Source organism: Aspergillus piperis (genome assembly GCF_003184755.1).
Source record: "Aspergillus piperis CBS 112811 unplaced genomic scaffold BO85scaffold_20, whole genome shotgun sequence".
NCBI lineage: Eukaryota > Fungi > Ascomycota > Eurotiomycetes > Eurotiales > Aspergillaceae > Aspergillus > Aspergillus piperis.
Genome location: NW_020291610.1, coordinates 467232 through 478836, shown reverse-complemented (window position 1 = coordinate 478836; position 11605 = coordinate 467232). Strand labels below are relative to the sequence as shown.

At 50.0% G+C, this 11605-nt stretch overlaps 6 protein-coding genes across 6 annotated transcripts; 4 read left to right on the top strand and 2 right to left on the bottom strand.

Moving 5' to 3' along the window:
- Positions 1–19: 19 nt before the first annotated feature.
- BO85DRAFT_452590 (proline racemase family protein) lies at positions 20–1452 on the bottom strand. The gene has a single exon (XM_025660857.1). It carries the CDS (start codon positions 1192–1194, stop codon positions 160–162), a length of 1035 nt encoding a protein of 344 aa, XP_025512145.1. The 5' UTR covers positions 1195–1452; the 3' UTR covers positions 20–159.
- Positions 1453–2360: 908 nt separating this feature from the next.
- Positions 2361–4636, top strand: BO85DRAFT_462418 (fungal specific transcription factor domain-containing protein; the record flags this gene model as incomplete). The annotated part of the gene is made up of 6 exons (XM_025661849.1): positions 2361–2389; positions 2448–2518; positions 2633–2737; positions 2782–3245; positions 3371–3641; positions 4149–4636. The coding sequence occupies 6 exons, from the start codon at positions 2361–2363 to the stop codon at positions 4634–4636; spliced, it is 1428 nt and encodes a 475-aa protein (XP_025512144.1).
- Positions 4379–5864, bottom strand: BO85DRAFT_502954 (shikimate/quinate 5-dehydrogenase). Its single transcript, XM_025664221.1, has one exon. The coding sequence runs from the start codon at positions 5823–5825 to the stop codon at positions 4689–4691; it is 1137 nt and encodes a 378-aa protein (XP_025512143.1). The 5' UTR covers positions 5826–5864; the 3' UTR covers positions 4379–4688.
- Positions 5865–6536: 672 nt separating this feature from the next.
- Positions 6537–7799, top strand: BO85DRAFT_452588 (short-chain dehydrogenase). Its single transcript, XM_025660856.1, has one exon. It carries the CDS (start codon positions 6555–6557, stop codon positions 7545–7547), a length of 993 nt encoding a protein of 330 aa, XP_025512142.1. The 5' UTR covers positions 6537–6554; the 3' UTR covers positions 7548–7799.
- A 383-nt stretch (positions 7800–8182) lies between these two features.
- Positions 8183–10015, top strand: BO85DRAFT_452586 (epoxide hydrolase family protein). Its single transcript, XM_025660855.1, has 8 exons — positions 8183–8572; positions 8625–8758; positions 8817–9089; positions 9139–9147; positions 9195–9384; positions 9442–9562; positions 9626–9790; positions 9849–10015. The coding sequence occupies exons 1-8, from the start codon at positions 8352–8354 to the stop codon at positions 9930–9932; spliced, it is 1197 nt and encodes a 398-aa protein (XP_025512141.1). The 5' UTR covers positions 8183–8351; the 3' UTR covers positions 9933–10015.
- A 340-nt stretch (positions 10016–10355) lies between these two features.
- BO85DRAFT_462414 (putative oxidative stress response protein Oxr1) lies at positions 10356–11541 on the top strand (the record flags this gene model as incomplete). Its single annotated transcript, XM_025661848.1, has 2 exons — positions 10356–11323; positions 11397–11541. The coding sequence occupies 2 exons, from the start codon at positions 10356–10358 to the stop codon at positions 11539–11541; spliced, it is 1113 nt and encodes a 370-aa protein (XP_025512140.1).
- Between the last annotated feature and the right edge of the window lie 64 nt (positions 11542–11605).

Below are 11605 nucleotides of genomic sequence, written 5' to 3'. Positions count from 1 at the left end.
TATATCAAATGTTCAAGTGGGATGAATCGCATTGCCGTTTTGGGTTTTATGCTGCTTTGGGGATACATCCCGCTATGCTTAGTCAGGATATATACATAACTATGTACATAACTCGAACTGGGGATTGTCTGCTACATCCCAAGCCGTAAATTCATGCTGTTACTCTGCCATATGCCATTGATCGCCAACTCGGAAGCCCACCGGCCATGGATCAGTGGGATCCAACACCATCTGCTTGAACGAATTGATCCAAGCACTTCCTTTCACCGTCGGCAAGACAGCGTCATAGTCCCCCAATTTCTGCGTCCCGCGGATGTGGCACTCGAAAGTGCTTCCAATGATGCTATGATGCTGGAATCTCTCGCCTACTGCGAGCTGACCCCGAGCATGGAGTACTGCCATTCTTGCACAGCTTCCTGTGCCACACGGGCACCGATCAAATCGCCCAGGAGAAACCACAACGGTATTGACGGCCGTCATAGTATCCCGCTGAAGTGGCTCTGTAAATTCAACGATACTAATGCCTCTTATGCCGGGGTTCTCCGGATGGACGGGAACAAATGGAGCCTTTTGGAGAGCATCTTTGATTCGCTCTCCGTATTCAATCAATTTCGGCCCGTTTCGATTGCTGATGCTAATCCCGAGTGAAGTCGCATCGACAATCCCGTAGATCATTCCTCCCCATGCAATATCCACCGAGACAGTCCCCAGTCCAGGGACATCGACCTTGTAATCTAGGGCGAAAACAAACGAAGGGACGTTATCAAACGCGACCGCCTTGCACTTCCCACCCTCGCAGTCCGCAGTGACAGGCACTAGACCTGCTGGGGTTTCCAGGACTATCTTGGTGACTGGTTCAGTCATGGGCACCATGCCTGTCTCCAGGAGAACAGTCGTAGTGGCAATGGTGTTTCCTCCAGACATGGCAGGGTATTCCTCAGTCTCCATGATTAAGAACCCAGCGTCGGCCTTTGGGTTGCAAGCAGGTAAAACGAGATTCACACACATAGCCGGTCGCCCCCGAGGCTCTTGCATGAGAAGCTGGCGGATATGGTCTTCTTTGTCGCGAAAGTGAACGAGCTTCTCATACATGGTGCTGCATCCCGAGGGATTCAAAACACCCCCGACGATTACGTCGCATACTTCGCCGGCACAGTGGCAGCCCACGACGTTGATGGATCTGGCGACTCTCATTTTCTCGGTGGATATTACTCAAGGGAAGTAGGTTTGAGATGAATGTCAGCTCGTAGGATTAGCCAGAGCTCGTGGACTATTTATCGCTTTCAGCGCCCGCTCGAGCATGTCTGCTTTACTGATACTTTGCGTACTGTCCGTAGCAGGAGAGATAGCCAATGCCACATCACCGGCAGTGTAGCCGATCAGAGACATCTTCCTTTCATGCGTCGGGTCACTTGTCGATCGTTCATGACTTGGATGGAACATAATACTGCCATTCAGTGATAGAGTGCATGCGGGGAAGTGGATCAGTCTGTCGGGAGCCTAAGCGATATCTCACAATATGCATCGGCAACGTTCCCGACAAGCTGTTGCAATTGTGAAACCTTCATGACCAATTATCGCAATCAAAATAAATCACTCCTCTATGGTTAGTTGTGGTTTAGATGGAAGTGGCCGAAATTTGGCCACTATGCTTAATGCTTCTCAATTGAATTTATAGGGGAACAATTTCGAATTAATATTTCAGAGATACTGTTGACATCATAATACCAAAATCATGGAAGATAATCGTAGAGTCATGAAAGGCATCTCACTATGGTTAGTAAACCTGGTGCTATTTGCAAGTCTTAATATGGAAATACGCCGGTGAGCGGGGTATACTTCCCCGCCTGTTTGTGGGGGTCTCTTCTGATAAGCATCTGTCTCTTCGCACACCGGTCTTTCTTACATTATAGTATCTTTCGTATCAGAATTTCTTCTCAAATTGCAATTTCTTCTCATGGTATAGCGTTTTCTCATCTGTGGTTTCATCTATCTTGTCTCTACTCAATACACCTTTTCTATTCCGAAACTCTCTGCTGAACTTCGCTTCTTAACCTCACTCTAAGTTGTTCTATCGCATGTTCCTACTGAATTTCCCTACTGCGCCATCATACTTGGAACATTCTCCTGAATCACTTTTTGGGCGCTTCACCCAAGATGAGAAAAAGTTCAGTGGCAGGCGTCGCACAAGCCAGAAAGAGATCAGCTAAGGTGTAAGAGTCATTCGTGTTGAACCAACTACTATCGCTAAAGATTTTCCGAAAAGGTGCGTACGATGCCGGAGACAGAAGATCAAGTGTTCTGGAACACAGCCATGCTTTAGCTGTAGCAACCGAAATCTCTCTTGCATTTTCGATGACATGAGCCAGAAGGTTCTAGTGACACGGAGGTCTGCCACACTGGGCCTAACCATTCATACCGTCGACTGACAGGCGAGAGCTACATAGGCAACTTGCGGAGTTGAAGCAGAGAGCAGCACAATTGGAGAACTATGCAAGTGACCGTCACACATCTTTAGGTTTGGCTCCCGATAATGATTAGTACTCATTGGACCTCCTCAAGGTCTCCCCACTAAGTAAATGCTAACATTTTCAGGCTCAGCTTCTCGTGAACGTCCTCCCGAGAACACAAGATAACTATTATACTCCCCCAGACGGAGAAAATCCTGAATCTGGATTAGTGAATCCACTAGTCTCTGGGCCACCTGCCTTTATGTCACCGGGCAATGGAAGAACTTGTACGTTCATGTCATGACCTGGAGATATGTCTAACAACTTTTAGATTATCTAGGGACATCCTCTAATTGGTCCTTCGCTCGACGCGTACTCAGTATGGTTCATGAACATGTCCACAAAGAATCCTTGCCAACAGAGGCGCTGGCGTTCGAGGGGACTGCATATGACCTAGGCTGGGACGGATCTCGAACTGATCCGAGTCCAGAAAGCCCTGTCATTCCAACTCTTGACCATGCCATATTCCTGATCAATGCCGTCAGGTTTCGCTGCGGGCAGTTATACCACTTGTTTGATGACAGTGACTTTATGGAATCACTCTATAGTTTCTACTCGGAAGATCAGCGGACAAGACCGAGGGGGCTATGGTACATCCACTTTCTTATCATTATAGCTTTCGGGAAAATGTTCACTCAAGTGAAGTACCTTAAAGGAAAGCCCGCTGGCATCAGCCTTTTTGTCAAAGCTTTGCAAATACTGCCAGATCACACCCTCCTTTACTCCTTGCCGATGGTATCGACTGAGATCCTATGCTGTATTGCCATTTTTTACCAATCCCTCGACTGTCGAACTGCCTCTCATAATTATGTTAGGCTACCAGTGGGTAATTTACGAGGTTCCTAGCTAATTGGATACAGGTGGGCCAAGCGATGAGAATGGCCATGGCTCATGGCATGCACACCTGCATGTCCGTCATGGACCTGGGACGGGATAATGTGGAGAGGTGCAGGAAGATTTGGTGGACTGTCTATATTCTGGACAGGCACATGACATCTATCCAGGGGCTTCCGCAGTCTGTCGACGACCGCTTCATTCAAGCCAAGTTGCCCTCTCCTGAAACCTCTGAAAAAAATACAAGCTTAGACATGCAGATCAAATTATGCCGGAGCATAGCTGATATCAACACCAGTAAGGTCCCCGTTCCTTTTTAGCTTTGATAACCTTACTCAAGAACATAAAGCAGTATATGCCACTGATGGCAGACTTAACCGAACCTTTCTATTGAACATCAAAGGAGCATTGTCCTACCTAGCAGGACTGGCAGATGACCTCAACAAATCGTTTCCTCTGCGTCTAGAAGCAACAGACAGTGGTCTCTCTCGATTAGCAGCATATTTGCACCTATTTTACCAACAGGTGAGATCATCTACTTAGTCATTCTTCTCATATTGACTCGATTAGTGCGTAATAGTGGCTACCAGGCCTTTGTTGTTCTGCTTTCTCAAAATCCGACTTGAGTCTGCGGAAACATGTGTTCAATCCCTCCAAAAATCTCAGAATGTAAGGAATTTGATCAAGATGTGCTTAGACTCTGCGCTGCACAGTATAAGAATCTTGCACGGTCTAGCGTCTCAGGGCCTTCTAGGTAAAGAACATGTCCGTCCGATATTGTTATGGCACTAACGGAACGACTAGAAACCTTCCTCACTTTTGATCTGGAATCTCTTTTCATCTCCACGGTGGTTCTTCTAATGGCTCCGGCAATTGACCGTCAATTGGTAGTCAACGATACGTGGTGGCATGCTACAGCGGACCTAATATTCAATGACATGGTCGAGGCTGGGAATCAGATAGCACGGTTCCGGCAATCGGAAATACAGCAGCTAGACGAGAAACTGGACTTGCTCATGCCACGCCAGGACCAGAATGGGCAATTCAATGCTGAAGTTCCTCTACACTCTATCACAAAACAGCCGCTTTCTTCACATGAGGCTCATACAGTAACGCCTATTGAAGAGAATTCTTGTTCTGATCCGTTCCTTGGGGGTGATTCCACACCGACGGCGGGATGTGCATTTGAGCCATCGTTGACATCTGCTGAGATGATGGCCATGGTGAACTCGATCGAATTGTTTGATGCAGAATGGGTATCGACGATGATGGACAACCATGCTATCTGGTAGTTCTAGCATATACGTCCTGCAGCTGAACATTTTAATGGCATTGTTCCCATCATCAATGATAATCGACTACCTTCTCACAACTACCCTGCTTCACCTGATAAAGTCTCAAAACCTCCCGGCCAGCCGTCAAATCAGTAAGACCCACGCCGACACTCTTATAAACAACCAACCCCTCCTGCATAAATCTCTCCACACGCCCAACATGCTCATCACCAGATACCTGAATCCTCCCTCCCTTCACAGCAAGTACCTCCCCAATCTCCACCAAATCCTCCCCGGCCAACCCACCCTGCACAACCTCCCCACACCCATGCATCGCATACTCCCTATCATCCACCAACACCACCCCCCTCCCTTTCTCCCCAGTTAACGGATTAACCCCCTCCTCACTACAAACCACCCCCCTAAGCAACTGGGGATCCAACTCAATCATCTCCGGCAACCAAGACCCAATCGCCGAAACCAACGGCTTCCTCCCTTCCTCACCCCTCTCCATCACCCACGCCGCCGGGAAAAGCATCTTCTGCGAAGGCGTTGTACAAAACACACAATCCGCCTCCCTCAAACACCTCTCAACCTCACCATCACTCCCATCAGCACTCACAAAAATAAACTTACACTCTTCCGATCCCCACCTCCCCCCCATCTCCCCCCTTACCCTCCCAACCAACGCCTCCACCCGTGCCCTCGAAGAACCCACAAATGTAATACACCTCACCTCCTCCCCCCTCAACCCCAATATCAACCGCGTATGCCACAGCGCCTGCATCCCAGCCCCGAATATCACTATATTTGATACATGCTTCCGCCAGGAGAACGGAATCATGGCGCTCATCGACGTCCGATAGCCGGTTATTTCCTCGGCGGATAATATTCCCGTGGGATTGCCCAGCGGGTCTAGTATAACTAGGAGGCCTTGGATTGGGTGCTCGCGTTTTCCGGTGGAGGAGTTGGGAGCTGGCTCGACGACGAGCTTGGCGCCGATGCTGTCCGGGGAAGTGAAGGGGCGGAAGAGTGTGCATTGTCCGTTGGGACGGGTTATAGTGCTTGGTGGGGGTTGGTGTTGTCGTTCTGGGGTCGTGGAGAAGGAGATGAGGGTGGAGGAGATGATGTGGAGGAAGTGGTGGATTTCGGGGCGTGTGAGGTTTAGGAGGAGGGTTTGGATGGTGGGGTTTGGGAGGTGGTGCATTGTTAGTTTTTGGTTTTTCTTGGGGATGTGTAGATGAAGGGTGTGATGAGGTAGGAATGAATAGAGAAAAGATTATCTTAAAATATTATATTCTTTGAATAGGAATATGTGGAGTATGAGTGCATCTAGATACGACGAGTTTGGGGTACTACTGTACTTAGATGCCGATGCGTCGGGAGAGTTGCCGTAGCGTTATGGATTATCGGGTATGTTGCCGACTGATATTGGAGCGGCGTTCTTACGGAATCAATTGCCTTAATATGAATGGGGGTGCATTCAGGCCTTATAAGGGTCTATTCTGCGGTAACTAAACCTTGCAAGGCAATGGCAGCCCTTACTCTGTGCTGGCCAGGTCTAGATGCATTTCGCAAGACTGGAACAACATGAGGACAACCTCCTCCCCAAAGACACTCTACCACTAGTCAATCGTCGTTTTCCTATTCTTCGTGCATCAAGTAATGATTTACATAAAACATGCTAACCACAGGAATGGAAACAAAGCGAATCCCTAGCAGGCTGTGCTAGAGCTAGCTGAGTGTCAACGCTAACAACCGAGCCGGTCAGTTCTATAGTAGCGCCGGTTGGTCCGCTCGTCTAAACATGTATAACGATTGACGGGACTAAGCATACCCTGCAGGGGTCTCGCCCAAGAACACAGCGCACATAAATATGTGACTGAATCGCCATCTCGCCTCATGACCACAGCACCAACTACTAGCAGCCTCCACAATGGGAGCCCAATTCTCTCAACTCTTCCCTCCCCGCCCAACCTTCACCCCTGATGACATCCCCCAGCAATTGGGCAAAGTGGTGCTCATCACCGGCGGCGCATCAGGAATCGGCTTCGAAGTAGCCAAGGTCCTCTACCGCAAAGGCGCCAAAGTCTACATAGCAGGACGATCAGAGTCCGCTGCTCAGGCGGCCATCCAGGCCATCCAGAAGTCCGTCCCTGCGACTACCAAGTGCAGCCCGGGCGAGTTACGTTTCCTCGAACTGCATCTAGATGATCTCTCTACCATCAAGGCTACCGCCTCTACTTTTAACAGCAAAGAATCCAAGCTCGATCTCCTCTTCAACAATGCCGGCGTGTCCCAACCCCCGCTAGGCAGCGTCTCCAAACAAGGCATCGAGCTCCAACTCGCAACAAACTGTCTGGGTCCTTTCCTTCTCACCCAGCTCTTAACCCCCCTCCTCGAAGCCGCAGCATTATCTGACTCTGGGCTCACCACCCCCGGCTCCGTCCGCGTCATCTGGACAAGCAGTCAAGTCTCCGAGCTCTCCGCTCCGCCCGAAGGCATCATCATGTCAGAGCTAACCAACCCACCGAAAGACGCTGTGCGGAACTACGTCACCTCCAAGCTGGGAAACTGGTTCCTGTCTACGGAAATGGCCCGTCGGTATGGCGAGAAGGGCATCGTCAGTGTAGCGCAGAATCCGGGCGGAGCTAATACGAATCTCCTGAGGAATGCGCGCTGGATGAAGATACTCTCTTGGCCGCTGCTGCATAGTCCGGCTCTGGCAGCTCATACAGTGCTGTACGCGGGGTTGTCGGGGGATTTGGGACTGGAGAATAATGGTGCGTATGTTGTTCCATGGGGGAGGATTCATGATGCTGTGGCGCCGGGGTTGCTGGATGCGATGAGGAGTAAGACGGAGGGTGGGACGGGGAGGGCGTGTGAGTTTTGGGAGTTTTGTGAGGAGAGGACGAGGGATTATATGTAGATAGGGTTGGAAGGGTTTATCATGACAGAAAGGATGTTTATTAGTGTCTTCATTTTTCTTAGCTACCATATTCATTACCACGCGGAGGTATCCAAGGGTGTCTTGATACTTCAGTACATACTGCCAGTGTTTGTTTTAAGGGATTCCGGACACAAGTGGAAGTGACTTGTCTAGATAATAATCTCCAATCAGTGTAGTTAGACCAGGGAAAATAACATAACTCAAAATCTAACTTTATGTTGAAGTCGAGCTTGCTGCAGTAGTAGCCATGAAAGTGATCCAATCAACTGCGATTCCTTCTCTACCTGCGCATGATGATGGCCGTATACCTGCATGTCGATCTGCTGGCTTCGTTGAAATTACTTGGATCGTCAAATACTTGTAGCCACTTTTTATTTTCCAACCCTTTTGTGTTCAATTATATATTCTTGAATAAACAGAATTCGGGAGTGCTAAGCTACTTAAATGAGTGATAGCTGCACGCATCCGCATCGGGGTAAGAGGTGGTATATGCTGACTCTAATAATGACAGATGATTGGTGCAATGCCAAGAGGGCTTGCAGAAATGCTTATAAGCATGCTAGTTCTCTCCAATCTTTGCGCTGTCGTATCTGCGTGATGCTCACTGGAGGAGCAATGATTAGAAGTGAAGGTGAGCCTCGGACCAGCCGTGACCCCGCTCATCATCTAATATTAATTATCCTTTAATACATTTTCTGGGCAACCCCTCATTTCTCACCACTTTTCTCTTTCACCTCTGTTGTTTCTTCTAATCATAGTATATTCAGTTAGCTTTAATACATCATGTCCGCTCAGTTTACCAAATTTCCCTCGTCGGCGAGCATTTCGCCTAATCCCTTCACTGTCTCCATCCCGGATGAACAGTTGAACGACCTGAAAACTCTCATTCGACTGTCCAAGATTGCTCCTCCCACCTATGAGAGCTTGCAAGCGGATGGCCGATTTGGCATCACTTCCGAATGGTTGACAACTATGCGGGAGAAATGGCTCTCGGAGTTTGACTGGTTCGGTTGCCTGTCTGCTCCATCGATGTGCAATGCTGACAGGCCAGTGTAGGCGACCATTTGAAGCTCGAATGAACTCTCTCCCTCAATTTACCACGGAGATCGAGGGTCTCACAATTCACTTTGCTGCACTCTTTTCCGAAAGAGAAGATGCTGTGCCCATCGCATTGCTCCATGGTTGGCCCGGTAAGTATATACTTTGCTTCGCTTACGGTATGTTCAATCCGGTTTAATGAGTCCACAGGCAGCTTCGTCGAGTTCTACCCAGTCCTGCAGCTATTCCGTGAGGAGTACACCCCTGAAACCCTGCCTTTCCATTTGATTGTTCCGTCCCTTCCTGGGTATACCTTTTCATCTGGTCCCCCGCTGGACAAGGATTTTGGCTTGATGGACATTGCTCGGGTCGTGGACCAGTTGATGAAGGACCTCGGGTTCGGAAGTGGTTATATTATTCAAGGTGGCGATATTGGTAGCTTTGTTGGACGACTATTGGGCGTGAGTTTCGACGCCTGCAAAGGTTAGTGCTGCTTTGCCATCGAATATGCTGCCATGCTAACTCCCACCAGCGGTTCATTGTAAGTGCACTACCCTCATATATGTTTACAAGACACCAACAGTATAGTGAACCTGTGCGCAATGAGGGCTCCCCCTGAAGGCCCGTCAATCGAGAGCCTGTCTGCAGCGGAGAAGGAGGGAGTTGCGCGAATGGAGAAATTCATGACCAATGGCATAGCTTATGCCATGGAACACAGTACTCGGCCCAGTACGATTGGCCATGTGCTGTCCAGCAGTCCGATCGCATTACTTGCATGGTGGGTTTGCTTTTTTCGGACAAATATTTCTTAAAGTTTCTGGCTGACTGCATCCAGGATTGGTGAGAAATATCTCCAATGGGTGGATAAACCCCTCCCTTCTGAGACCATCCTCGAGATGGTGAGCCTGTATTGGCTGACGGAAAGTTTTCCGCGGGCAATTCATACCTACCGCGAGGTATGTGTAAAGAATGTGCCCTAGTAGTAGTATTTATTAGTATTTGGCGTGCTGATGGTGTAGACTACCCCAACTGCCTCCGCTCCCAATGGAGCGACGATGCTGCAGAAGGAATTATATATTCACAAGCCGTTTGGGTTCTCCTTCTTCCCCAAGGACCTTTGTCCTGTACCTCGGAGCTGGATTGCTACAACGGGAAATCTAGTATTCTTCCGGGATCATGCAGAGGTAGGTTAACCCCAGTATAAATTCGTGCGCTGAAAATCTGACATTGATCGATCGACAGGGAGGACACTTTGCCGCATTGGAGCGTCCACGCGAGCTGAAGGCCGACCTGACAGCATTTGTCGAGCAGGTGTGGCAGAAGTAGGAATACAGTAAATCAGTAACTAGCAGATAGTTGTAAATTGTTGATTCACCAATCGTATTCTTAACTGCACCAATATTGACAAATGGCATGTGCCGTGCCGTGCACAAGCACGACTAATTACCAAAAGTAGGCAGGAGGAAACCTCCGTATAGAAGCTCACCCGCCGATCCGCAAAGCGTGACGAACATTAAATTAATTAATTAATTAATTAACCTCCCTCCTCCGTCTGCATCTCTTATCTTCCTCTTAACTCTCCACCACATCATCCTACTCCTCCCCTATCCCATCTCTCCCACCCCCTCTCATCCATCTCAATTGCATGATCTCCCCCTATCCCCATTGTTAATCTCCCCCTTCCCTCCAATCCTAACTAATCCATCCCCCAAACCAAAACCCCACGTCATCGCCCGCACAGCAGCACGCATGTCGTCCTCCTCCAGCTCGAGATCTGGATCTCGACCACCCCCCACAACCAGCAGCACCAACGCAACCACCCCCTCCTCCCTCCAACAATCCGCCGCCTCCTACTTCTCCTACCCAGTAACCCACGTCGTCTCCGGTCTCTACCGTCGCCTCACCGACCCCCCAACCAACAACAACAACAACATGCGCCGCAAAACCACCACCACCACCACCACCACCAACAATGACCCCTCCAACCCCGTCTTCACCCCCATCCGCACCGCCTCCCCCTTCCAACCTCCCCCTCTAACCCCCCTTACGCTCTCCGACCCCTCTCCGCTGCTCACCCGCTCCCTCGCCGAAGAAATCCGCCTCCTAGTGCCCCCGCGCCTCCAACTCTGCAACACCTGGCACCTAGCCTACAGTCTGGACCGCGACGGCGCCTCCCTCTCCACGCTCTACGACAACTGCCGCGACATCGCCTCAACCCGCAGCCCGCGCGCCGGCTACGTCCTCGTCATCAGGGATGCGTCCCCCTCCTCGAACGCCGTCTTCGGCGCCTACATGACTGACCCCCCGCACCCGGACTCGCATTACTACGGCACCGGGGAGTGTTTCCTCTGGAGGGCGAGCGTGTTACCGCCTGCTACAGCTATGCTGAGCAACTTCACCAATGGGGATACCGCCGGTGAGGAAGGAGGAGCTGGAGCAGGTGTAGAGGCCGAAGTGCTCGAGAAAGCCGGATTACCGTTGCCTCCGAGCGCGGACACAACGAATGCGGGGCGGTCGACGACGCTGCGTCGGGCGGAGGGGGAGAAGTGGCTTTCTCCTACTTCTACCTCTGGCGTTGGAAATGGTGGTGGTGCAAGTAGTGGAAGGACGAGTGGGACTGTCACGCCCGAGCAGATTCGCTTCAAGGCGTTTCCGTATTCCGGGGTTAATGATTATATGATGTTTTGTGAGACGGGGTTTTTGAGTTTGGGTGGGGGGTATGTTAATTTCCTTTTCTTTCTCTTGTGCTGTGTCTTATGATGATTGTGATGATGATGCTAATGGGTGTAGTGACGGACATTACGGTTTATGGGTTGACTCGAGTCTCGAAAAGGGTGTCAGTGCGTCGTGCCAGACTTTCGGGAATGAGCCGCTCTCGGATGAGGGCGTCAAGTTTGATATTATTGATGTGGAGGTGTGGTATGTTGGGTCTTGAGTGGGGAAATTCTGCTTGCTATCTTGCCAATGTCGATTTGGCTGTAATGGATTGAGTGAGTGGG